The 27,229-nt window shown below is 44.0% G+C and overlaps 4 protein-coding genes across 7 annotated transcripts in view; 2 read left to right on the top strand and 2 right to left on the bottom strand.

The window, feature by feature from the left end:
• LOC147207884 (transcription initiation factor TFIID subunit 4) overlaps positions 1–3,196 on the bottom strand; it is an 80,310-nt gene extending 77,114 nt beyond the window's left edge. For both annotated transcript variants that reach the window (XM_086107494.1, XM_086107495.1), the window contains exons 1-2: positions 1,803–3,196; positions 662–840 (exon numbers count right to left, since the gene is read on the bottom strand). In XM_086107494.1, coding sequence (XP_085963620.1) covers positions 662–840; positions 1,803–3,183 — 1,560 coding nt within the window. In that variant the 5' untranslated portion in view covers positions 3,184–3,196. The remainder of the gene's footprint in view (positions 1–661; positions 841–1,802) is intronic.
• Positions 3,197–3,672: 476 nt separating this feature from the next.
• lsm14ab (LSM14A mRNA processing body assembly factor b) lies at positions 3,673–9,961 on the top strand. Its single transcript, XM_086107488.1, has 10 exons — positions 3,673–4,002; positions 4,990–5,153; positions 6,096–6,243; positions 6,939–7,115; positions 7,206–7,286; positions 7,357–7,551; positions 7,648–7,801; positions 8,466–8,492; positions 8,585–8,828; positions 8,959–9,961. Exons 1-10 carry the CDS (start codon positions 3,879–3,881, stop codon positions 8,980–8,982), a joined length of 1,338 nt encoding a protein of 445 aa, XP_085963614.1. The 5' UTR covers positions 3,673–3,878; the 3' UTR covers positions 8,983–9,961.
• An 831-nt stretch (positions 9,962–10,792) lies between these two features.
• On the top strand, positions 10,793–13,117 carry ss18l2 (ss18, like 2). The gene is made up of 4 exons (XM_086107487.1): positions 10,793–10,910; positions 11,103–11,179; positions 12,299–12,407; positions 12,481–13,117. Exons 1-4 carry the CDS (start codon positions 10,842–10,844, stop codon positions 12,535–12,537), a joined length of 312 nt encoding a protein of 103 aa, XP_085963613.1. The 5' UTR covers positions 10,793–10,841; the 3' UTR covers positions 12,538–13,117.
• Positions 13,114–27,229, bottom strand: part of garre1 (granule associated Rac and RHOG effector 1) — a 29,478-nt gene continuing 15,362 nt past the window's right edge. For all 3 annotated transcript variants that reach the window (XM_086107483.1, XM_086107485.1, XM_086107484.1), the window contains exons 3-14: positions 23,698–23,910; positions 22,446–22,586; positions 21,756–21,851; positions 21,515–21,676; positions 21,277–21,435; positions 19,938–20,035; positions 19,123–19,248; positions 17,532–18,565; positions 16,727–16,892; positions 16,439–16,576; positions 16,003–16,078; positions 13,114–15,469 (exon numbers count right to left, since the gene is read on the bottom strand). In XM_086107483.1, the coding sequence (XP_085963609.1) occupies positions 15,128–15,469; positions 16,003–16,078; positions 16,439–16,576; positions 16,727–16,892; positions 17,532–18,565; positions 19,123–19,248; positions 19,938–20,035; positions 21,277–21,435; positions 21,515–21,676; positions 21,756–21,851; positions 22,446–22,586; positions 23,698–23,910 (2,751 nt within the window). In that variant the 3' untranslated portion in view covers positions 13,114–15,127. The remainder of the gene's footprint in view (positions 15,470–16,002; positions 16,079–16,438; positions 16,577–16,726; positions 16,893–17,531; positions 18,566–19,122; positions 19,249–19,937; positions 20,036–21,276; positions 21,436–21,514; positions 21,677–21,755; positions 21,852–22,445; positions 22,587–23,697; positions 23,911–27,229) is intronic.

Here is a 27,229-nt window from a genome sequence, read left to right as displayed (position 1 = left end):
ACTTTACAATAACAAAAAACACAAAACAATACGGGTTGAGCAGCGGCAGCCAAAACGCGCCAGCGTTCACTCAACCAAAATGGGTATTATTTGACTGCTTTAACTGTAATTGCAGTATAGCAGCAAAGGGTGGAGCTGAAGCAGAAACGGTGGGAACTGGGAAGTCAATCCTAAAACCGCAAAATGCACAAAATGAACAAAGAAAAGAGAAAACACACTTCCAGAGGGAGTCCTGCGATGCTCGCTTAACTGAAGTCTCAACATTTGGTGATGTCATCAACAACAGTAGTTCAAACGCCAGAGTTCTGGTCAACTTGGAAGTGTATTTTGACCGAAAGTTTGGTTAGACTCCAAATTGTTATTATTGGTGGCGATGTGGCCAGTCACGAATCATGACAATCGTGACACAATTTTCATGTAGTTGCCTGGCAGCTTTGTTTTCTCACTACCATTGGATTTCCAAAATGTGTCAATTTGCATGTTAAGAGCATCCGAAGGATTTTTTTTTTCCTTGGTGAGAGCATCTGAAGGATTTTTTGGCATTGTGAATTGTGGTAGAATGGTACCAGTGATGGTAAACAAGATGAATGTTGTGTGTGTTTGAGAGAGAGAGAGAGAGACAGAGAGAGAGAGAGAGAAAATGGTTATTAAAGATTGTTACCTGTGGAGTGCTGACTCTGAAGGACGCCCCAGTAGTGGGAGTGACAGGTCGCGGAGAGATGTTATTCTGGGCCTGTGCCTGGCCCTGTGCCTGCGCTTGTGCCTGCGCCTGAGCTTGAGCCAAAGCCTGCTGAGGAACCAACACCAATTGGCCCAGCTCGGTCCGTACCAGCACCATGCCTGAGGAAGCACAGGAACATTAATTAGAGGAAATTGTGGGGGGGGCTGAGACAAGCTGGAAGGTCATTGATGGTGTGGGATTGGGGGTGACCAGCAGTCAGTATGCACTCGCAACCATAGCAGATCTCATTTTTGAACTGGGGGAATCCAAAACTTGTGCAGCAAATGTGAAGTTATCCACATATTGTGTGCTGTGCAATAGTTGAGGGTTTGGTCCAAGTGCATTAAATTTCATTACAGATGCCCCATTGTGATTCATAGACTTTTATTTTATTTTTTTAGCAAATAAGAATTAACTTAGGTGGCACGGTTTGTAAGTGGTTAGCACATCCGGCTCACAGTACAGAAGTGCAAGGTTCGATTCCGGCTCCGGCCTTCCTGTGTGGAGTTTGCCGGCTGTCCCAGCTTTTTTAGAACGTGTTGCAGCCATAAAATTCAAAGTGAATGATAATTTGCTAAAAACAAAGATCATCAGTTTGAACATTAAATATTTTGTCTTTTTAGTGAAATAAATTAAATATAGGTGAACATGATTTGCAAATTTTGGTTTTCTGTTTTTATTTATGATTAACCCAATATCACAACTTCATTGGAATTAGGTTTGTAATTTAGTTTGTTTTTCAGTATCTTTTCTGCCTTTATGTAGCAGTAAGACGGAATAATTAAATACAAAATAATTATTTTTTCACAATTTTTTCATTCATTTTTTACCTTGCTTTCTATTTAACTGGACTTTTTTTTGTTTGTTTTTCACCACTTTTTCCCAACTGATTAATTTTCATTGTCCTCCTGGTGTTGGCTGATGAGAGACCAGGAACACGTCATGGGTGTACAGAAAATGAATAGTATGTAAGGTACAGTAATTTGTACTTTGTTAATTCCCTCAATAATGTGGGGTCTGTCGGCCATGTTGGGACATTGAAGAAGGAGCATGTCAAGCACCTGGATCCGGCAAGCCTTACCAGACGGAATGGTGAACCCAGGTGGCAGCTGAATGGTGGTCTGCTGCTGGGGCGGTCTGACAATGAGCTGGGGTGCAACGATCCTCTGAGGTGCAGCCAAACCGGGCCGGGTAGGGGTCTGTGTGGTTGGTGAGGCTGCAGCGGGGATGGCGGGGGCAGTAGGGATGGCGGTGGCGGCAGGGATGGCGGGGGCGGCGGTGGTGGGCCGGACCGTGCTGATAGTGGTGGTCACTGATGTAATCTGAACACCAGTGCAGCTTGTTGTCACTGAGGCGGCTGGTATGGTGGTGGTGGTGGTGGTGGTTGTAGCAGTTGTAGTTAAAGGTTGAGCTACTGTGGTCGAGCTGGAGGTGGGTGTTGTTGTCACGGCAACGGAGGAAACAGTGTTTATGACAGAGCTCGTGGTGACACTTTTGGACTGACATTCGCTGGGAGCCTCTGCAGGGTCCGAGGCGATTTTACTGTGGTTCGCCTGTGCAGGTGGCGAGGATGATGAGGAGGAGTAAGAGGAGGCAGATGGGGGCGAGGTGACAGGGGGCGTCTGGGCACCTTGCTGGGCCAATGCTGACACGCTGGTCCCGTTCTGGGCAATGCCGGCCACGATGTGACTGGGTAGTCTGTGCAAGGCGATTGTGGGGGTGCCCCGGTCCAAGGCGATGGCCGACTGACCCGCAGGTAGGCTGGCATTGGCAAGGGTGAACGTCGACGTATTGATGGCTGCGGTGCTCGCCGGTCGGCAGTCCGCGGGGCTATCGCAAGCGTCGTCGCCCCCCGCCGCGGGACTGCTGCCACTGCCGTTTCCTCGGGTGGTTACGGCGGCACCGTTCAAACTCTTGATCCGAGCAGAGGCGCTCCGTCGCGGGCTGGCGAGGCGTCGTTTTGAAGCGTCCGCGTGAGGCTCACCTGAGTCCGGGGAAGCCTTCGTGGGGCCACCAGGGGTAGCGGCGGTGCTGATGCTGCTGGCCGGCGGGGAAGTTGACACGCCGGACACGGGCAGTGTTGTGATGGATGCGCCATGTGATTGCGACCCGCTGTTACTGGTGGGGGATGCAGCAGTCTCACCAGAGGAAAGGGTGCTGCTCTGGAAAGGAGGTGTGACAGTTTTTTCCGTGGAGTTTAAATCCTGTTGCAGGTCGGTTTTATTACGGCGCCCTTGTTGTTGTTGATCTAGTGTTGTGCAGCCCACCGGAGCTGGTAGCGTTTTACCCAAGTGATGGTTAGCGGGGGCAACTGAGCCAGCGCCTCGGCTCTCGTCGGTTTTGCCCCCCGAGTTGCTCTGACCGGCCAGCTGAGACTCCAGGGAGCCCACCAAGTCACTCACAGCCTTCTCGTCCACCTCGGAAGAGAGCATATCTTCCAGAGTGTCGGAGGCGCCCGCCATCTCTGATCTCCGATTGCTGTCTTTTTATTTTTGCTGTGCGCATGCGTGTTACTAGGCATTGTGGGAATGAGTCTGACGTCATTAAACATTTTTCAGGAGGGAGACAAAATGCTCGTATTTCTTCTTCCTTTTCAGTTTCATAAATTATGAATACAGTCCATCTATGTATGTAATCACAAAAAGGAGGTTTATGCGCGTCAATAATTTGTTTTAAGATTCGAAAAAACAAAACGTACCAAATCTCATATTTCTGCATTTGCGAGTCCACAATATGAAGCAGGCGAAAGGATCCGTGAAATCTCGCGAGAAAACAAAATAATGGAAACAGTTGTAATCTTGTATGTTTCTTCCAATCTCTTCTCAGTAGTATTCGTGAAAACAAACAACGTTTTTATAATTGTGTGGAAATTACTGTAATTCCTTTGTAAAGAGAAAAAGCGGTGGGTGTAACTTTGAACGCAATGCCAGCCTTTCCCTCCCACAATCCTTTGCGGTGGTTGAAAATAACCAACACGGCCATGTCATGTCGTAGAAATCAATTTGGGCACGGACGACAGAAACTCACTTCCTAAATTACTTTTACCGGTTAAATTGTCTTGAAGTCGTAGTCGTGATCGTTGTTATTTTGACGCCTCTGTTAAGAGAGGAACATTTAACAGCCAAACACGTGCGTTCGCGATTGAAAAGGGGTCAACATGAGCGGAGGAGGAACGCCGTATATCGGTAGCAAAATTAGCCTCATCTCCAAGGCCGAGATTCGCTATGAAGGAATTTTGTACACCATAGACACTGAAAACTCCACCGTAGCTCTCGCCAAAGGTAAGCCCAGCCACCTCAAGGGTGGCTTTACTTTCTAAAAGTCACCTAAATAACCTACTTTGGTGACAATCGCGAGCAATGATGAAAGCGGTTTTCACGCAGTTAGCCAGCTAGCTCACTAGCTAACGCGTGCCCTTTGTTTACGTTATGTTGGCGCTAGCTTGTGTGCGCTAAGTCCAAAATGATTTACTTCAACATCCCCGATATATTAAAAGTAGAATCTGGCTTCTTCTTAACAACTTTGGAAGAAAACATACTAAAATCAACGTAGGCCATAAACGTAACACTGGATAACCGTAACGCATTTTCCAATCTTTATGATGTCATTTACGTTTTCAGTAATCCCTCGTTTATCGCGGTTAATGGGGACCAAAACCACCCCCGATGAACCAAAAATCCGCGAAGTAGCGACCAATTAACATATATTTTTTAAATTGCCCCCAGTGGGCCTTTGCGCTTGAGCAGAGCGCACTAACACACACACAGGCCTGCGATACCGTGGCGTGCAGCAGACGTGTTTATGTTAAGTCAATTGAGGTTGTTTAGACAATTAAGGATGGAGAGACCTGCTTTTGTTCTTATAAGTCTCTCTCTGCCACACACACAGGCCAGCGATCCAGCTTGTGCAGTAGACGTGTTTATGATTAGTCAATTAAGACAATTAAGGATGATAGAGACCTGCTTTTGTTCTTATAAGCCTCCTCTCTCGCTCAGCAACACACATACACTCACCTGCACCCCATGCGTGCACACACACGTGCCCCACGTGGACCTTCCGCGCTTGAGCAGAGTGCATACACATTAGCACGCATAGTAAACAACACTTAGACACTGATTTTTGCGACTTCAAAAAAAAAAAATTACGAATGTTTGAAATGCACCGAAGCCGTGATAAACGAACCATGAAATAGCGAGGGATCACTGTATATTCACCCCCAAAATTGCAACTTGGGGTATCAAAATGACCATTCTGATTTCTCCAAACAGTTCGCTCTTTTGGAACCGAGGATAGGCCCACCGAAAGGCCCATCCCGCCCCGGGATGAGGTGTTTGAGTACATCATCTTCAGGGGCAGCGACATTAAGGACTTGACCGTATGCGAGCCTCCTAAAGCTACCAGCAGCCTGCCTCAAGACCCTGCCATCGTTCAGGTGAACTATTTTGACTGAATCCAGCCAGACATTCATTGCAAAAACAGGTGGTAGCAATCAATTTGATGACTGCAAACTTTGTGAAAGCAATCTCACAAATAGCTTCTACAGTTTTTGTCTCCCAAATTATTTTCTATTCAATGTTGTGTTAAGCGCTTTGCTGCAACTGTTGTGAAAGCGCCGTATGAATAAAGCCAAATTGTATAATCTCCTGATTTGGCCGCCTTGTACAAATAACTTGAGTCCGCAGTTTAGGGTCCTGATTAATCAATCAGAGTTTTCCTGATCAAACGCTGGTCTGCCTCTTACAACAACAAAAAGGCGATTAGGAGACCGTTTTGGGTAAGCGTAAGCATTTTTTTTTTTTACACGAAACATTGAAAAATGGAAAGAAAAATAATGTCTCAGAATTTAAGGCTCTCTCTCACCTATCTTACTATTACCGGCTAAATCGTTTTGACGTCATCTTGATCAGGTAGTGTAAAGCTACTTGTACATCAAAAGACTGAGTTTGGGACTTCGAAGATCGTTAGGTGTAAACCCAGTTTGAAGTGGTAATCTCAGATCAGGCGGCCCATTGCCTTTCTGTGGGCCCGTCCTCCGTTCCAAAAGAACAAACTGTAAGAAGCATGATCATTCAGATAAAACTTGTTGCCATTTTGAGCATGAATATGACCAAGACATGACACCGTGAAGTGTGGAAGAGCTTTAGGTGGCTGTTGTTACCTTGACTATGACACTCAATTTGTCACGGGAGACCTCATTATGCACCTTGCATCATCTCAGAGCATACGCGGCATCTGTGAAGCTGATTCCAAGTACCAAAAAAGTCAGGATGTGGGTGCCAGTCATTTGAAAGCTTTTGCATTCAATTTAGTCACTAACCCATGTGAATTACGGTTGAAGAGCTATGTTTACCGATCCTTGTACTTGTGGTTGCAGTCATCCCTTGGATCGAGCAGCAGCTCAGTGGGCCCGTCGGCGCCGTTCCAGTCTGCTGGCGCCTATGCTCCCTTCAGGGCTCCGGTGCAAACCTATGGACAGTTCGGTGGCGCGGCCATGGGCGCTCCGCAGTTTGGCGCGCCTGGGGGTAAGCAGATGTTCAATGATGTTTACCTTTTCTTGACCGTCGCACAAGTGTGAACGTACGCTAACCAAGTGTTGCTGGGGAAAATGGAAAAACAACGTGCATTTTGGATGGGGTGTGAAATAAGTCTCGTTATAGGGAAAATACATATTTAAAATCAATATTATCAATTGAAAACAATATGCAGTGGAGCCTTGATTTAACTGACCCAGCACAACAAACTCCAGATGTAATGGACAGAAAAGTGTCCAGTCCGCCGAAAGCAGCCCATGGCCCATACGTGGTTGATTTCGAACGCAATCTATAGCTTGAGACTGGTACGCGTATGCGCGGTTGTGTCGCTGATATTCAGTTGAGGAGAGCAGGGGCGACGTTGCCATCAAAAGTAATGCAAAGAAACAACACCGAGCTTGGCGTCCGTCACCTTTTGCACATTTTGTATCTACCGATTCACATCTGGCATTTATTTAATCGAGTGAGTCGGGTACTGTCTTGAACATGCTATTTCTGGTCACTTTTAAAGTTGGCGTTTTATCAAGCTCTTCTCGAATGTGGCCCAATCGTATCAGACTATTTTTTATCATTGCGTACAAATATTTACGGTCATTATGACTTCTGCAGTAATGGTAGACCAAAAAACACCTCATACTGACCTCTCAATGAAGGCCGTAAAACACTTGATGATGTTGTTCGCTCAGGACGTAGCAGTCCTCAGCTGGACTCACTTGCAAAGAGCTCCGCCCTGGACCAGGCCACGCAGGCCCCCTCGGCTGCCACAGCGCCGCCGGTCGGGCAAAGGACTCAGGCGGCGCCTCGACCCACCGGGACCTCCGTTGGCCACCAGAAGCCCCCGGACCTCCTGGAGCAGCGAAAAGGTGACAACCGAACTCACTGTACTATACTTGAACTTAAATCCTTTAAGGTTGTCCTCACCTTGTGAAAGTCTTTTGGTCTGTGTGGTTTAGCCCCCGACGTGCCAAAAGTGGCCCACGGGGATCATGAGCATTCCGCCGTTGAAAACCGGGACCCCAACAGGCGTCAAGGAGGTTGTTTCAATGATGCACAATCTACTTCCTCTCCGTCTATTGAAACTTACGTACGTGTGTTTATTGATAGGTCAGTGCTACCTGTCGGGAGGCGGCCAGCCGGTGCGTCGTGGGCGCGGGCGGAGCAGCCGCAGCCGAGGCAAAGTGAACGTGCGCCGGGATGGGATGATGAAGTTCGAGGAGGACTTTGACTTTGAGACGGCCAACGCTCAGTTCCACAAGGACGACATCGACAAGGAACTGCAAAGCAAGCTCAAGCTCAGAGGTGATACACAACTTCATTCACAACAAACACGCTCTGATCATTTTTCCTGTAACTGAACTTTTTTTTTTTTTTTTTTTTTTTTTTTTTAAACCGCAGATGACAAGGTGGAAAAGACGCAGAATGGCGAAGAGGCCGACCCCGAACATCCAGGTGCGGAGGCACCAGTCGAGGAAGAGGAGGCAGCGATACCTCCCTGTTACTACGACAAGACCAAGTCCTTCTTTGACAACCTGTCCTGCAACGACTCCAAGTATTTACTACATTACTGTCATTGTTAGAATAAAATGGAACCTCTACAGTCTTCTTTTTTTTTCTTTTCATTAGCATAAGATTAAAGCAATGCTGCTCCACCTTGGATTTTAAGAAACCATTTTACCCATCTGAAATAATGGAAATAAAAATTGTTTCTTCAAATTAGTCAAACTGTGGCCATCTGAAGCATTTTTTACTCTACAGGCAACCTTATAACCTCTGATAGTAATTACTTCATTTTACTTGAAAAAAAATATTTTTTAATGCTGTAATTTTAAAACCATTTTATAATGTAGCTGCAGTGATTTGGGGACGATGGAGTTGAAAGATAACAAGTGAAGCCATACCACAAAAAAGTATAATATAATTTGAAAGCTATCATTTTATAAAAATGATTTTGTCATATTGCCAAAAATGGTTGTGACAGTAGTAAGATAAGGGAAAAAAATCATTTTCACAGAATGAGTCGTGACCAAAAATGTTTACGATTCATCCATACTAGTGTTATTTGAGTCACTCATTTTTTTCCCCCACGCTTTAATATTCCTAGATGTCCAAATGTGACTTCAGAGGTTCTATTTTATTGTTAGAACAAACACCAAAAAATGTATTTGCTCAAACATTTACATTTTGCTTCAATGTTGTTCTTTTGTGTATTTTAGTAAATCACACGATGGAGGATTCTCAAGGCAAGTCACGCGTTTAGTTGTGTTTTGGTCAATGAGTCCCCCCCCCCCCCCCCCCCGTATTGCTGCTGATGCTTGCTTGTTTTGCATCGCAGAGAGCGGAGGTCGACCTGGGCAGAAGAGCGGCGGATGAACGCCGAGACATTCGGCATCCCGCTGAGGCACCATCGCGGCCGAGGGGGGTACCGCGGCAGCAGAGGCTACATGGCGCCCCGCGGGGGCCGGGGAAGGCCGTCTGGCCGAGGCTCTTTTGGCCCCCCTCGAGGGGCGCCGCCCGGCTTCCGAGGCGGCTTCAGGGGCGGAAGAGGAGGCCGCGAGTTCTCCGACTTTGAATATGCGGTAAATCTCTAAATGAGGGACCCTTCTCTTAGGTGCAAATAATGTCGAATTACTCTATTGGGTGGGGAAGTGAATTTTTTTTCCCCTATAAATCACGTATATATGTATGATTCTGTTGTTTTTGTTTCAGAAAGACAACAAGGTGGCGGCGTAGTCCTGCCCCACTCGCACGATGACCAATCGTGGCTCTTTCAAAACATGTTCTTGGGTCCCGACATTTGCTAGGAAAGAAGAAGGTGCAGCAGCGTGTCACCTCCATTTTCTTTTTCTTCTTCCATTTTGAGTTACAAGTGGTGTAAATAAGTGGAGTCGGTCAGTACGCCGACTGTGCTTAGATAGCTTTATTCTTCCATTTCATTTTGTCTTCAATTTTGGACGCGACATGTCGAAACAGCCTGAAGGAAACCAAATTTTGAGCACATCCAGCATGATGAAGTGCTTGGAGAGAAGTCCACTATAAACTGTTTTTTTTTCTTCTTCTGAGCGCGCTTTCAGTAGTTAGCCATCGGCCAAAAAAAGTTTGCATTTATCTCCTCAGTCAGACCCTTACTTTCACTCAGAATGACCTCTCCAATATTTTTCTGTGAAGCTTTTTGTTTTGTTTTCTCTAAAACAAAAAGGGACAGCAACTGGATATGTGACATGAATGATAAGAATTTTCATTATTTTGGCTCCACTTTGTATTTAGGGAGTGCCTTCTAGGTGGGGAGGGGTGGTTGATCCGGGATTTTTCTACAGCTCTCCCTTTAATGTTGATGCTTTCTGGCAGATGTGTTGATTAAAAAAGGAAAAAAAAAAGCACTAGGAGGTGGTGAACTTGTTACAAATTAAATAATAAATGGAAATTAAATAATGAATAGCAAATGCATAGTAATGTATATGTATAAATTATTGTTGCACACGTGAGCCCGACACTGCATGATGACCGATCCGTCGATTTTAAACCAGCCCGAGACGGATGGGAGAATTATCCATAGAGAGCCATTTGCAACTGTTTAGTTTTCGTAAATTTGTTACTTCTTCCGAGCTTCTGGAACTTTTGGGAAAACCAAGGAATTTTTGTTTTTCCTCCTTGAGAGCATCATAAAATTTGAATTTTTACAGTTAAAAACAAAATAAAGAGTTCAAAAGTGTATCGTATCCCTGTGCTTTATTTCATATGAAAAGTAACTCTTGACATGTTCCAACAAGACATTGTGTCTACAGTCCAGTGGGATTTTAGCATTTTACCTCCCTAGTGATAAAAGTTGGATCACAATTCCTTGTGTGTGGTACAACAATCGTAATCTCAGACTACAGTACTGTATTTGGCGCATAACTTTAATAAACCGCTCTCATGATAAATCAATACTAAAAGTAGTTGCCAACACTTTTAAATGTCATTTTTTAAAAGAACCAAGTCGCAATATGAAAAAAATGCTGCAATGTTACGCTTTTCTAATAAAAAATAAGGTTTTACGATTACAGGGGGGGGGGGGGGTAATTTCAAAGCAGAATCATAATAAATTGAAAAATAAGTTCTTATACATTCTCTGTACATGGACAGAAGGCGTTTATGATCTGACATATTCATCTATTCAACAATTATCTGACCTGCTTCTCCTACAGAAGTCGCGGGCGTGCTGGGGCCTATCGCAGCCGTCTTTGGACAGTTGGGGATATGGGAGCCTGGAATCGAACCCCTGACCTGCAGTGCGAGGAGGCTAACCAGGCGACTATCGTGGCGCCCTCTACAGGATTTGTTTTATATTAGATAATGTCTTATTCTAATAAAAACAAAATACTACAAAATTATCGGATGGCCCACCCATCAGGTTATAAATTATTTTATTTGTTTTTATGAATGATTTTATGCTGTCATCTCGGAGAGAATTTATAAACCCGTCTGGTACCACCGCGGTCGTACAACAGGCGGCGCTGTGAGCTTTTCCAAATGGAAGTTTTCTACTCGTCTAGAAGAAACAAAGAAGACAAGGAAAAAACGTAGCAAGAGTTCTTCGATGGAATAGTGAAATGTCGATCGTTTTTGTGCCCCAGAAACTTCGCGGGGATGCCAAAATCAACCAGGAAACCATACAGAGGGTAAACCATCATAAAAAGGCGGAACTAATTTTATTTACATTTAAATATATATATATTTTTCCCCCGACAGTAATCCGCTATGCTAATTTTAGCCGCGTTGTAGCTAGCTGCTTCGATAACAACACAACACACTTTGGCCACCATTTGACTCATTGTATTGCCTTTTCTAAAAAAATCTCCCCCCCTCCCCAGCTACTGGACGAAAACGACCAGTTAATACGATGCATTGTCGAGTACATGCAGAAGGGACGCGCCGTGGAGTGCGTTAAGTAAGTATATTGTTGGAAATTAAGTTTGATTTGAGTCTACCAATTTGAGCATTGATTCGTATTTTTTAAAAGGACATGGTTGTAATATTAGAAAATAAACGTCTCAATAGTGTGGGGGGGGGATCAATTCATTTGTATACAGTTGTAATATTACAGGCAAAGTATTTTTATTTTGACAAGTCAGTCAATTTCTTTAATAAAAGTCATATTACGAGGAAATAAGAGGACAAGAATAAAATTGCTATTGCTGGGTGTGTGTTCTCATTTTACAAGAATCACGTTGTAATATTAAAGTCATACTTGTAATGACAGGAAAATGTTGCAAATGTTATGAGAATTAAGTTGTAATATTGCAGGGAAAAAAATTATACATTTATGTGAATAATGTATTCTGGGAGAAATTGTTGAATACATTTCCAAACACAATCACATTACAGATTTTCTTTCCAGAATAGAAATGATGTAGATGTAATGTAAAAAACATCTACAAGAATAAAGTTATTAGAGAGGGGGGAAAGTTGTCATCTTCCCAGAATACACCACACGTTCAAAATTATTTCTCCAGTTATATTTGATTGTCATAACCTTAGATATTTCACTGAAGCATAATCATGGTACTGTCACAGTTTAAGTCAAGTTAAAATGTTCTTGATAATAAAAATCATCTCTGTATTCTGATGAACATTGTGTTTCTGGAATGTGAATTAAGCAGAAAAAAAATCCACCTATTTTTATCCGTCTCAGGGAGCTGCCATTTTGTCCTATACTTGCACCTGCTGTCGACTGAAATTGACCTCAGTGGCAACGGGCTCGCGTTGGGATGGTCACGTGACCAACCCCGGAACAGGTGAGCCGTGACCTTTGCTCACTGAGCTTGTGCGCGCTGCGTCGATTTCAGTGAACAGCAGGTGGCGGTACAGGACAAAATGGCAGCCCGTTCTTTCCAGCCGATGGGATGTTTTGAAACGCTCCTGTACTTAATTTGGAACAGTGGATTTTTGAACAAGTTATCGTTGGGAAGTTTGTTCACTGGCATTCACATTATGCCGCAATAGTTGGTGACGTACAGTATGTTGACTGTCGTTTGCATCAACTGGAGAAAAATCTTTTGGTTTGCAGATATCAACAATTCCTGCACCGTAACATTGTGTACCTGGCAACTCTGGCCGACGCCAGCCCGCCGGACAACGTGCCTCCATCCACGTTTTCGTCATCAACTGAGGCAACTGTATGTAAAGTTTTGAAGCAGCAGTTCCAGTTCTCTACCTACTTTTCTTCACTTTTCTTGTTTTCTGTTGCAGTGCGACCAAGGCACAGCCTCCGTGCAGCCGAACGCCAACACCAATGAAGGAAGTTGATACTGACCATACCTCTTCATTCGTATTATTATTATTATTTATGTCATGCCACGCCATTCTGCCTCATTTGATTTACTTTTGCACATGAAGGAGTGTTTGGGTCACACTGGAAAAAAGATCATTTACTTGAAATGTTAAAAGAAAAGTTGTAATTTTACAATAAAGTCATAATCAAGTGAGGGAAAATGCTGCAAGTTTTATGAATTTCAAATGAAAGGGTACTTTTTTTTTTTGAAAAAGTTTTCTCACACAAAAAATATGGTAAGGATACAACTTCTCAAATAAAAATGATTGTATCTACTCTGGGGTTTTGTTTCCCTTTCCTCCATTGTTGTAGTTTTCTGTTAAAAATAGTGGTAAGATTTATATTCTTGTAAGAACTTTTTGTTTTGGCAATATTACCGCTTTTTATTCTTGTTTAAAAACTACTACTACATCCAACAGTCTTGTCAGTGAGGCCCTGTGCACTGTAATTTCTTCAAGCTATTCTATTAACACTACCTTAGTAAATAAGAAACTCCATTTCTTCTCTTTGGTGTCACTTTGTATAATGGACAATAAAGAAAGCAGAAGCAATGAAGTTGCTTGTTGGTTTATTTTTATTTATTTTTTTTGCATTGCTGGTAGATTTCTAGTCACCAGCTGAAAAGAACACGAAGCAACATAAGCCAAGCAGCCCCGCCTCCTATAGATGACCATGTTATCCTTTTGCCGTTATCGTTTTCCCTTGTCGCTAGTATAGTTCAACCGTTTGACACAGCAGGGAGAAAATAGTAATAATAAGCTAACAGTTACAAGTCTGTCTTCAGAAAAGAAAAGAAAAAAGGTTTTTAAGGGAGTTGAACAAACCTCCCCGCCCCTCCTCCCAAAAAAACTGCAGAACCTCTATGTTGATTGTGCAAAGCACATTTAACTATAAAAAGATATATTTATATATATATATTTGTATGTATGTACAGCAAAACTGTAAACATTTGTGTGTTAGTTTTTTCTGGTGTCATTTCATAAATACAGGCAACGTTGGCATCTGCAAACATCACAAAAAAATGATAACATTCGGGCCTTTTGCCGTAACAACCAAATACGTTTTCTTGTGTTTTTTTCTGAGCATATTTGGTTAAGATGGACAATGTGTGTGCTTCTTTTTTTTTTTCACATAAATCGGGAAAGTGGAAAATAGCATGTAACTACAATTATTAATACTGTTGCGAAAATATAACGAGAGTTCGGGCGTCTAATTTTACAAGGGCCAAGCGAATGCACTGCCGTTCCGTCTCCTGCTTTGGTTGGGAACAAGTGCTGTCATCAGCAAAATAGCACATTTAATATGATAATCTGTGTGTCTCGGATGAGGAAAAATATCATCAACAAAAATGTAGTGTATTTGCGGGTTAGCTGTGCTGAGCCTGCTCAAAGCCTCTTTAAAAACGTAAGGAAAAGTGAAAATTGGTGTTCCATGTACACGCTAGCTGTACATTTGGCAATTATAGCTCACTGTACACACACTAGGTTGTTTTTTTTTTTTTTTTTTAGCAGTCTCCAGCTCTTGCCTGAAAGGAGGAGTGTGTGTCACCCTCTCCGAAGGGCAGAGAAATGACCGCTTCATAATAATATTAATAATAATAATAGAAGTGAGTAACTGAAGTCGTTAGGACAGGAAAGGTGGGGAGGTGTCGAATTAGGTCTCTGTACCAGGGCCACGCGGAAATGGAAAATAAATTACCAAAGAGTGGGAAAGAGTTAGAAAGTGATGTACAGAAAAAGGCTGGATTTTATGAGGAAAACCATGAGAGTACACACAAACAACTCGCAGTTATGTGCACATAACATTTGCAAAGTTATGTGAAAAAGTTGTCATGTTATGAGAATAAAGTCGTTCCGTTATGAGCAAAAAGTTTTGAGATTCGAAGTGGTGTTCTGGGGAAAAAAAAAGATGTAATCAAACAACAACAATGTTGGACAGTGGCACACAAAAGGTCAGTACGAGGAAAAAAAGTTGTCATGTCATGAGAATAAAATGTCGTAATTAGCAAAATTGTCAACGTGACAAGAGGGGGAAAATGTCGTAATGTCGTGGAAAAAAGTTTTATTGGAAAGAGAATAGTCGTAATGTTTCGAGAAAAAGTGCTGCTACAAGAATAGAATTAGAATCGTTGTGAGGAGAAATTGGTCTTTTTTTTCAAATGTCTTGTGAAAGTCAGAAAGAGAAAAATGTGGCTAACAAGAAAAAAGTCATACGTGGCATGCACAATGTCGTAAACTTATGAGGGGAAAAAAAAAAGAATAGTCAAATAGTCATGAAGTAGCACGCAAAAAGTCGTAATATGAGAAAAACGTTAAGTTACGAGTTCTAACTTCATTCTTTGTGAAATTTGGACTTTTTGCACATAAAGTTCGAGTTCATTCTTTCGACGGTTGACTTAAAACTGGGGTCATTTGGCCTTCATCGTGGTCGTCGGCTGCGTTTTTCCTGTCAGCGTGGCCCCGATAGCGCTTGTAGAAAAGTAGTGTGTGTCGAAGTACCTCAAAAAGGTGGAGTAGATCAAACCAGTGTGATTACTGTTAGCATGTAGCATGTGGACCAGCCGGCTCAGTACTGGTGCAGGAAGGAGGACCTGTGCTCGTGTTTCAAGGGGAACGACTTGAAGGCCTTGATGCCTTTCAGCTGCTGCTGCTGCTGCTGCTGGCCGAAAAGGAACGGCGAGGAGATGGCGCCGGCCGAAGGCGAGCAGTCGCCGCCGCCGCCGGCCGCCGACCACACGGGTGACTGCAGCATCTGCAGGGAGTCGCTCCACTGCGACGACGAAGGCGGGGCAAGATTCATCTGGTGGTACAAGGAAGAGCCGGGATTGGTCAGGCCGCCGCCACCAGCGCCGCCGTGGGCCGAGTGCTGCCACGGCGCTTTGGGAGGCCATGTTTTTGTTTTGCTGTCCTGGGAAAGACGCCACAAAAAGACATCGGGGGGAGTTGACTTCAAAGTTAGCGCTTCAATGTTTACCTCCACCAAGCACAAAGGTTGCAAAGATTGCTTTCACCAGGACAAAAGAGTCCTCAACATGATTAAAAAATTTAAATAATTGCAATATGACAGTTTTTATTATTGTGTCAACGACAACTTAATCTCATAATGTTATCAGAAAATATTTCAAGATTTTTTTTTTCAATATGCAAAAAAAAAGTAAAATCAAAAGAACAAACCACATTCACTTGTAATGAGAAACAAAAATTGAGAATTGCAAGAATAAATATGCAAAATAAGGAAAATGCCGTAATATTACATCAGAAAAAGGTGTTCTTTTTTATGCCAATTATTTTTAGCTTACTAAAATTAATTGGGGCATTTTGAAAAACTAGTTGCAAGATGAGAAAATCGTTGGAATACAATCACGCAGAATGTACAAAAAAAAAAAAAAAACCAAATTAGGGATTTCTGACACCTCCTTGTGGCTCTCGGGTGATTCTTACCTGGTTGTCATCGGCGATGTGGTGGAGAGGCGGAGAGGGAAGCGTGCACGCTTCCGGCTCACCACAGCTGTGTTTCCTGCACATACGTTTTAGGATTACTTTGTGGATTCATCAACAATCCTGCTCGTGAAGGAGTACGACGAAGAATTGCGTCATTTTGTATCTCAAGAGTAGACCCACGCAAAAAGTCTGAAAACCTCACACCAGACATTTGAAATCTGCGATTTTGGTTTTGCGCCGCCATTTTAGGGTCATTTGTGACTTGCCCTTGAGATTTTTGTCATTTTGTTCCAAACATATTTCAACCATGCATATTCCAAACCCGGTGTGGGCAAATTGTGGTGCTCAAAAGCTCTCCTGGATTTGATTCAAATCAAGAAATAAGCCAGCCGGGCCACGCGCCTAAAGAGCATGATGTGTCTCCTGGCTCCGTTACCTTCTTTGTTTAACCGCCGCCACGAGGTCGGGTCCAGAGAACATCGAGAAGAGGCTGTCGCCGTTGGCGGAGGACGTCTCGTCGCTGGAGCTGGCGGAGTCTCCCTGATTGGCCGACCAGCTGCTGTTGACCGCCTCGCTGACAATGCAAACAAACAACAACGGGTCTTTGGCAGACTCTTTGATCCCTCAACTTATATGTACATGGAGACAAACTGATGGAAAACCTTAGCTGGTCCCATTTTTTGATCAACCCTTGGGTGACGTCGGCGCACAAGGTACAACTTACCCCTCGCTGTAGTATTCGGGGTGCGTCCACGTCCTGTGCTGCTCGTCGGGGATGGGCCAGTTGCTGCGAGGGTTGCTGGGGCGACGCGGGTGCTGCACCTGACGCTTCTGCTGCATGGCCTGGCTCACACCGGCCACGTATCGGGCGAACTCCGGGTCGGAGCCAACTGTCAAAATAGATCAAGGAGAGGATGGACTTTCTAACCCCTTCCTCGGAAAATTAATTTAGCGCCGGGACGTCGGCCGCGGCGTAAAAGCACAAGCAAGAAGAGAAAGCGACAGATGCCAAATATTGCATGCCACCAATGTGCAATTGGAATGTACTTAGAAACATAACCGGAACAGTGAGCGCTAAGTGTACTGCAACTGTGTGATGAAGTGCTGTCCCCACAAGGGAAAATTCATTTAACACTGTCTTTGATGGAGGATTATGTTCATTTCGCTGTTCACACCCAACAGGTGGTCGTTCCCACCATATTCCACGCCATGAATATTTAAAAAAATGAAAATAAGTGATCCCTTCCTAAATTTATTTTCAAAACCCCCAAAAATCATTTTTTTTAAAAACACTAATAAAAATGTTGCTGTATTATAAAAGGAAAAAATGGGGAAATGGGGAAAAAATGGAATGGAAAAAAAAATCCCAGAAAAAAGGAAAAAATCTGCAAATATGCCAATGTGCCCAAGTCTACCCTGAAGCAGTCTAGTCATTTACAATCTCTCACCATTGCAAAAAAAAAAAAAGTGTTCAATACAATACGAAGAACATGGATACAATTCAACCAAAACAAGGAGGTGGATGTCACCTGCAGGGTCAAAAGGCAGCACGTCTCCCAGGACACCGAAGACGCCGTCACTTTGCTCCCTGTTGGGCCACGTGTTGTTCCGGGGCCCCTGGGGCTTCTGGCCCAGCACCTCGGACATGACGCTGTCCATGTACGTGCTCACTAAACCCAGGCTGTACAGGTCCGAGCTGAGGTCAGGCAGCCCCGGGGAGCCGCCCCACTGGCCGATGGGACCCAGGGGCGACAGCCCTCCAGGCGGAGGTTGCTGGCCAGACGTTCCCAGCCATTTGCTGGACGCCCTCTGCTGCGGGGGAGGAAGCTGAGGGGGTGGCTGCTGCTGCGGCTGCTGCTGCGGCTGCTGGCCGATGGGCTGCAAGAGGTGCTGGTAGTACTGCAGGGCCTGGGAGGAGGGCTGCTGGGGTGCTGGTGGGGGCGCTTGTTGTTGGGATGGTGGCTGTGGAGGCTGAGCCTGAGCCTGAGCCTGAGGCTGAGGCTGGGATAGGGCCTGGGTGCCGTGAGAAATAACCGGGGAAGTGGGCGGAGGTCCGGCAGGAGGTTTGAGCTCGGTGGGGTTGGCGGACGCCACCGAGTTTCTCCTCTTGACAAGCGGGGAGGCCTGCTGGGATTTGCCCATGTTGAACCCTGAGAGAAAGTCGATGACGTCCTGCATTTCCTGGTCGGTCGGGAGGTTCATGCCCTGCTCATCACACACCAAACCGTTGGCCAGCGGGTTCTGGGAGCCCGACTCGGGGCCGGCAGACGAAGCGCCCATCTGCAGCAAGCTGTGCAGTCGGCCCTCGCTGTGGCCCAAGCTTTTAGCCTTGTCCTCGGAGCTCGTCAGCATGCTGCGGGACGGCGTGCCGGGGATGGAGTAGCTGCCGCCACTGTTGGAGCTGGACGACACCTTCTTGGTGAACTTGGATGTCAGCTTGGAGATGGTTTTGGGGAGGCCGCTCGAGGCCTTGGAGTTGGTACCCGGAGGCAAATCTGCGTGGCCGCCAAAATCTGGGCTCTCCCGCTGCAGCTGAATCTGGATAGTCGGCAACGATTGCTCTCTTTGGACACGAGAGAGACAAGTACAGTGAAGCCCGGTTCATCGCGAGAGGTACATTCAACCTCCGTGACACAGAGAGACCAAATGAATAATTTTATGCAATCCTAAAAGGTTTTAAAACACTTTCTTAAAACTCACTGTAAATATAGTTGAGCAGAAAAAGGCAATCTGCACAACATAAATAGAACGATCGCAACTCTGGCAGGGATGCAAACGATGAACCACGGCTAGGGCGCCACAACACTCCTTCTGATGTGTTGCATTGCCTTTTCGTATGGCTTACCAGAAAACGGCTCCTTACCCTACAAAGGTTTGTGTTCAAGACCACAAGTTTGTCTTTCAGACAGTACTCTGCAAGGAATCGAACATTATCTGGCACTCTGGCTAAGACCATTCTAGTGTAGTATTTGTATTATCGCTGCTGAGGAGGTTGGCGACATTACACTGGTCAAAATCAACATTTCATTAGAGATGACTAGATGTGTAGACGAGGGTTTCTGAGGATTGTTTGTCCTAGGAAGAGATGCGAGTCCCGTTTTATTCAAGAATACGACTCACTTCCTCTCCTTCCATTTATTGATGTCGAACACGGCTGTGTAGAGCACGTCCACGAGGCCGAGCGTCTTCTCCGGATCAAGGCTACGCTGGAGCAAGGACATGGTTGCCGGGTCTTCCTTCAGACACCTGCATCGCGCGCAAAGAAAAACACAGTTCCTCATTCAGCTGTATCTGGTTTTATAGGTTTTGCTCACACAAATCCCCTCAGTCCCGCAAGATGAGATTTTTGATCTTTTGTGTGCGAGATAATGCCTTGGGAGGTCAACACCTACAAAGCTTCAGCGCAAAGCTGCGTGAGCCAGACACCTGCCGAGCGCATCCACACATGAGCCGTGGCTTGTAATACAGTCGCTCGGGAGCAGAAGCGTCTAAACACCATTAAAGCAGAGTAATAAACTGCAGTGAACAGTTACTCAGAACGACCTGGAGTTAACTCACAAACTTGCAAATCCTGCTTGGCAGTTCAAGACCACCTGAGGCACCAAATGAAGACCTGATATTTAAAATTATGATGGAAAGCGCTTCAAGGCTACTGGTGGGGACCTTAGACTGGTTATGTGTGTTTTGTTTGGGGTTTTTTTTTTGCTGTCTTTAATCTTTATAGCTGTCCAGGCCTGGAAACCAAACACGGCACTCCTGATAGTTCAAATAGTTCTACCTTCTAAATCAAAAGTAGATGTAAATGTAACATCCTGCTTGTTTTGGTATACAGTACACGGAAATCAAATGTCGGGCCCTTTGCTGACATTTGTCCATCTCGGTGTCCTTTTTTTTTTCCATTTCAATATGCGTGACTAGAGGAAGAGCGGCCTCACCACGTGGAAGGAACCTGGACCACCAGCCTGGATCCTTCTAAGGTGATGTGAGGCGCATATGACTCCTTGTTCTCGATCTGAGCTGTGTCGACCACCACCTGTGAGAAAGCACACACATACTATGATGAAGAATTGCCAGAAAATTAACTCATTCAGTACCAGCCAATTCTAGACCAAGTCTGAAAAGACGTTTAAAAACGTCTTTGGGAGTGAATGAGTTAATAGTAATTATGTATTTTGTTCGATTTTGGAATAAGAAAATGGATGGGTGTAGCATAAAATGTCGACAACGTAAAGTAAAAACTTTGTGGATGCACTGTAAGTACTCCAAGTGTGTTCTATGTGAACAAATCTAATAAAACGCAATGACCTTCATCCACTTTTGGTCATTAATATCCCCCACCAAGAAAGGAGAGGGAAGGGAGGCTGGGGGGAGCCCCTTCAGGCGCCCCCTGACAACAAACAAGTTCTTTGAAAGGCCTTGGCTTCTCGAGAAACTTGCAGCTGGGCCAAAAAGAGGGAGGAGACTTGGGATGTGCGAGTCGATTTCCTGCACTGCAGGAAGTCCCCCCATTGTTGTTGGAGGGCAGGTTTATTCACGGGAATTAAAAACCTGACATGAGAAAGGAGAACGGCATTGAGTAAGAGATAACGAGATACAAATCGTTCTTTTTCGAGGGAGGTGGCGGTGTACGATTGCAATCTGACAGTGAGTAGCGCGCGTGCAAGAGTGCAGTCACGTGTTTTTCAAGATTTGTGGGTTGATAAGAAGAGAAAGGGCCATCCATCATCACTCAGACTGTTTTACAACAAGCTGGCATGGGAAACACTCCAGACCACAAAGAGGAAATAAACACTGCATAAGCGTAAACACGCTGGTATTGCTCTGCAAAGATTGTGCCCTCTCTTATTGCTGCAGGGGCCCTCGCAGGCCAGTCCATCCTTAAACCAGATGTAGAGGGTGTGTTTCTTCCCCTTTTCTGTCTCACCGGTGTTGGCTTACACCACTCGGATGCCTCAAAGCAACCTGGGTGACCTCGGCTTATTCAAACGACAGAACTCGGGATGAAAACTTTCATTTTCCTGATTTGAAATGATGGGAAATGGATTTCATCTGTTGCGGGGTAAAACTCTCACTACTGGAAAACCATTAAGAGCACATGCTATGTTTTAGGCAAAACTGGGGTCACATACAGTCCCTTCCAAAAGTATCGGAATGGCAAGGTCAACTCCTGTTTTTGTTGTCTACTGAGGACATTTGGGTTTCACATCAAAAGATGAATACGAGACAAAAGTTCAGAAGACGAATCGTGATATAGCCGGGGAACAATGCACTCACCAGACCAGCCTGCGCAAACAACAGCTGGACGGCCGTCTTGCAGGCTCCCCTCCAGCTGGAAGGACACACTTGGTTGAGCACTTCTGTGACAGGGGAGTCGTCCCTGGGGGTCACCCCATTTTGGCCCAGTGCCTCCTTAATGAGCTGCAGCATGGTTTGCTGAGGGAACACCGCACAAATCTATAGTCACCGTCAAGACAAGACTTTTCAGGTGACAGCATGAAAGAAACGGCCGTACCATTTTCAGTTTTAGGTTCTCTGCCGCCGACTCGTTGAAGGACACGCCCTTGAGGAAATGCGAGCCGATCTGTACGGGGATGGTGGGCAACTCACACTGGATGGGCTGGGTGGTGGTCTGCATCCGGCCCGCCTGCTGTGCCTCTGCCTCGCCACAGCAGCCCTGTAACAAAAACGTGTTTCCTTTATTTATTTGTTTATTTTTAAATCGTTCAACATAGTGTTTGTAAGCTTCGGCCCACCTGCAAGGCTGCCTCCACGCATTTGGGGTTGAGATGGAAGCCGGCCTTCAGCGCATACTCACTGTGGCCCAGGCTCTCCAGCGCTGCCTTGTACGCCTGCAAATTAGGAGAGACACTAATGTCGGTTCAACTGCATGAACAATAAAATTGATATTGATATAGATGGATGGATGGCTGGGTGGATTGCATGGAAGGTAGACAGGTAGGCGGAAATATACGGAAACTTTAAAATACTTTTTTTTTTTATAAAATGCAGCTCCAGTAAAATAACAAGAAATAAATCTGAGTAAATTTTGGGTTCTTGCGTTTGCCGCTAACCAGTTTCTGCAATAAGTAGTAGCGAATGACGCAGCAGATGGCACCTTTTATTGTACAGCCACACTCAAAAAAATGTCCAGCTAACAAGCCAGTCTTATGTCTTGATGGTAACATTTTCATTATAATTATATCTTTACCGGGACTTGAACGAAACAGTTCAAAAACTCTTTCGTGTACCATCCCTCTGATAAGGTTTCATGAAAAACAATTAATTAGTAAAATAATTTTTTTAAGTGTAATACATGAAAATCCATGCATCAATTACACCTCTTATTCTTTTGAAGTTCAGGCCAACACACCAGGACTACCAATGATAAAATGAAAACGAATCCTGGGGAGTGGAAGGGGTTGGTAAACAGTCCAAATGTTTACCTGTAAAGCGCTGTCTATCTTCATGTTGAGCTCCTTTAGCTGGTGCTCTGGGATGTTGGTGTTGTGCGAGCAAAAGAGCTGCTGGACCTGGAGGCCAGCCAGGCAGCCGTCACGTCCCCTCTCCCGCAGCCTCGACATGGCCTGAGGGTTCAGAAACATTCTTCATAAATTTTTCCCGCAGCAGTCGAAAAGTACAAGAGATCTGTTTTCATGAGGTTATTTTGCAATGTCTTCTTTTTTTTTCTTTCGTTTTTTTAATCGACGTTCCCAGAATTGACAACTTAGCAGTCCAACTTTTTTTGTAGATGGTGGAACATGAGTGAAGGAGTCCGGGCCATCCTAAACAAACCCCCAAGATATTCTGCACAGATCAAACTCAGCAGCTCCCCCCAATCACGCTGCAAACCAGAGCGCAGCTCTCTGCTTCATCGTATACAAACAAGGCATAAAATGGACTGGTGGGACTGATTAGCTGGAGGACAGTTGAGCTCCAATTTCAATAGGGCCTCACGCTCCCTTGTATGGTCGGTCAGGAATTGTGTTCGACACAAAGGGTTCTCAAACCTTTTGGGTAAAGGCACCTCTTAGAGGGAATTCTTTTGTTGTTGTTTTAAAGTACCCCTTCATAATCCTTACATCAGATCAATGGAACTTCAATCTGAACCCCTAAATACCATCACAACTGGAAAAAAATGCCTATTTTCGAGACAAACATAAAGTTAGAATTTTTTTTAAAAATTGCAACGTTATCAGAACAAAGTTCTATAAAAAAAAAATACTCTTTACAAGAAAAGACATTGAATTTAAAAAAAAGTCAAAAATGACAACAACAACATTAACAACCGTATCCATGTATATATTACACTTATTATTCCAGAAAAGATGCCTTGATAGAAATCTCTTTTTTAAATATACTGCTTGTACAGTAAAAAAAAAAAAAAAAGGGGGGGGGGGACTTTGTTCCTGTAATAATATGCATATTTAAAAACATTTTAAAAAGACTACTAATGCAGGGATGTCAGATTTACGTGGCATGTCAAATCATCACAGCTAAGGTCGGGTAAAGTAATTGGTTTTGTACCTTTATATTACCGGTATTGGCGTGCTGGTACTCATACGTATACTTCACTTTCCACATAATTCATTGGAAATTATTTTGCAGAACCCGAAGCTTGAGCTCACTAGGTGGTCCCGGTTTGGGAAACACTGATATAGACAATTCAATACAGCCTTCATCTTCATGTTGGCATACCTCAGCTGCACCTTTCCACGATCGGGAAGCTTCCTCCAACTCGGTGAGCTGCCCGAGCTCGGCGCTTTGGGCCCGAATGTTGGCCGAGCGCTCCTGGGCCTGCGCCAAAGCCTCGGCCAGACAGGACTGTGCCACGGGCTGGACCTTCTGCAGGGTCTGCGAAAGGAACTGGAAGTGGACCTGCATCACCGTCAAGAAGCATCGACCCAGGACCTGGAAGGGAAAAGCAGAACGTCAACTTACCAGCAAGGTTGAGTTTTAGATTACAACATAAAAATTGTGTCTCCCAGTTGGAAAATGTCATCACACAATATGCAGTCCAATGAGGTTATGTCAAAATCCCAGAGTGACAGAATTTAGTGTGGGCCAGACTACCAAACTACAAGTGTCAACAGGCTCTTGTTTTGTATTCGGTGACAGGACAGTTTATTTTGTTATCCGACTAACAGCACAAAAGAAAAGGGACACCCTTCAGTTTACCGCCATTACTTTTTTATGTCCCTGCTGGAAATATCTCAGGGTAGTGATGTTTACTCCTTCCCAACTTACAGTCATAAGATTGTGTAGGTTTACCTTTAGACAGAAGAGTGTACATACTAGTGTTGTGTTTCGTATTACTTTTTTTTTTGTCTTATGGTGTCCTTTGTGTGAACCCCTCGCATCGGAGATCTCTAATTCCAAGATGGTTTTTTTTTTAATGATGTCATGACATCTGAATTTGTGATCCACAAAAATAAGGGAATCGTGCCACTTGAAAGATGCAGTAAATCCAGCATTATTTTTGTCTTGATACACGACATGGACAGACAGAGAACAAGCACATGTCATCATTTGAACAACAGTTTGACAGGGTGACGAGCAAATGTAACAAAGCCAAGCAGAGCCACAAAGTAGGAAAAAAAAAAAAAAAGAAAAACATGACCACAGTTCCAGATAATGGAGAACACGTGTGATTGGCTGCGCAGGATCCCACAAGCATGGAAACTATGAAGAAGAGGAAAAAGGAAAAAATATATATAATGGGCCTCTTTAGCCCAAATAAGGTGAATCATGAAGCCATCAACATGTATCCTTCTATTTTCCCGAGAACACCTGCAGTATTGCTGCTGTGGAGGGCCGCCATGCATGATGATCTAGAGCTCTTAAGGGGGTGAGACCTTGAAATCGTAACCAGATGGCTACTTTGAACGCAATGCCAAAGAAGAAGAAAAAAAAAAGCTGGTGACTTAGTTCTTTCTTACCAATAATTTATCTTTAAGGAACTTTAGTTTCACTATTCGGAAGAAAGAGCTTCACAAACTAATTATGATTTTAATGAGACTTAGATGATTAACAACAAAATGGAAATAGAATTCAACAAATAACAACAAAAAAAGTACAAGTCACAAAAAAAAACATTACACTAATTTTAAACATTGGCACAAATCATAAAAGGAGCTGTTAAACAGCATGACTCGACTGGCGCAGATGTCTATTGCTAGCCTGCTTAAGGTCTTGTCTGATGCCGAGTTGAACATGAGACTTTGACAAATTATTTGCGGCTTGGAAGCACAGACCTCGGGTCAAAAGTTGCTGACGTGGATAAACCACAGCTTTTGCAACATATAAAAGAGCACATCCTTGGAAATTTGTGATTAATTGCCATGCCCTAACTGATGGTAATGTGGAGGAACGCATATAGGTCAGGTGAGACCTTACCATCCAGCCTGCAGTTGTATTGGATATGTAAGTGGACTGGAATGTATCCACATACTCAAGAGGACTGAGTCGGAATTGGGGGGGATAATTAAAAAAATCTGAATTGGAGTGTTCACATTCCATGGGAGAGAGAAAAAAAAACGATACATCACATATGGACATGAAAAACCTAAACTGACATGCAATGGGAACATAGTTTAAGTAAGTAGATAGGAATATATCATGCAAAACGACATCTGCTTGATCTTTCTGTGAAGAGACTCGCATCCCAAGCACAAACAGTAATTTCTGTTTAAATGCAGTTTTGTTTTAATATATTTTGATGCTTGAATGCCAGTTAAGAATTGTTCATGAATAAAATGTGAACAAATGAAAGCCAAGACGTGTAACCAAGTGTCTGTAACTCCCATCATCATCAGATGCGATGACACTTAAGTGTCAAACGCCGTCGTAATTACTAAGCGCGTTCTTCTGTAATGGAGGCGGCCGTGTAGTGAGCTTTAATCGACGTCATCCGCGCACATGAGTTGCGCGAAAATATTCGGGCAATTGTTTCAGTCATGTATATATGAGAAATGAGACAATTTAACCCCCTTTACTTTGAAATATCGCATCAAGTGTGAATGGGATGGATCGTGGAGCGGCTTGAACTGAAAACAGAATGTACCGATACAGATTCTTACAAGATTAAATACAAATTAAAGCCATATTATTGGATTTACTGTATTTGCTCAACACAGAAAAATGGTCTCTCTTTTGTCCCAATCAGGAAAAAAACTAAGTAGCTTCAATTACGTTGGTTTATAGAAACTATTGTTCACACACAATCTTGAAATAGATGAGTCCATTTGAGCGCTATCGCTAACCAAAACAGCAGTATCCAAAGTGTGTTAACAGTCTTTGTGTGGAGTCTTGCTTCCTGGTTCCCCCACACGCAGTCTCAAAGATGTGATGTTATGTAGAACATGGTGAGCAACGAATTATCTCAGTTCATAGAGATCAAGCGTAAAAAAAAAACATTTAATCAAGTCGGCGCCATTTCCAGTTGAGTACATAAACATCATAAATCTAGTTATCATTCTTGAGGAAACATCCAGGGTGTATATTTAGTTGAAGAATCATGCTCCCATTTGAGTGAAAAAAAAGTGGTTCACTTGCTGATCTGAAAGTTTGTAGGGTAAAGGAAAGAAAGAAAAAGAAGAAAGAAAAAGAATGGGGTAAAGCTTCACATACCACAACTCCCTCAACCCACTATTGTATTTGCCCCTCTTTTGAAGAGTTCATAGACAAACTGCTGCCAGACCGCATTCTTCCCCTCTCAGACAGGGAGGGAAAAAAAAGAAAAGAAAATCCTCCTTTTCGAAAGAGACTTCCTCTATTAGCAGCTATTAGATTAGCACTTGCTTTCCTCTGAGAATAAGTTCTGCACCAAAGGTCTTCAAAGGGCTACCTCACCTTTTTTTTTTAAAACTTTTTTTTGTGACGCGCCAAGCAAAATATTGGGCATGGGCCTTCAACAACTAAAACACTGTGATGAGGTCAGTGCGCGGTATCAAAATGTATCACAGGTTTGCTTTCCTGCTTCAGTCAGACAGACAGCCAAGGCGTATGGTCAAAATGTTCAGACTTACGCTTCCTCTAATATTCAAGCGCACATAATTGGAGACCGCAGAGAGTCGCGTTTTTACCGACAGTGGTGCACAAGTGTTTCCTGTTTTGGGCAAAGCCACATCCACAGGAGAGGTGCAGCACTCTCCGACAAGCAACCTGACCGCACTTCCCACAGACCATAATTGTCGGGGAGAAAATATGACGTGAATTTTGTGTAATTGTG

The sequence above is a fragment of the Hippocampus guttulatus genome, chromosome 3, assembly GCF_054856545.1.
Source record: "Hippocampus guttulatus isolate MCC_2025c chromosome 3, RoL_Hgut_1.0, whole genome shotgun sequence".
Classification (NCBI taxonomy): Eukaryota; Metazoa; Chordata; class Actinopteri; order Syngnathiformes; family Syngnathidae; genus Hippocampus; species Hippocampus guttulatus.
This window is presented reverse-complemented; position numbering and strand designations above follow the sequence as displayed.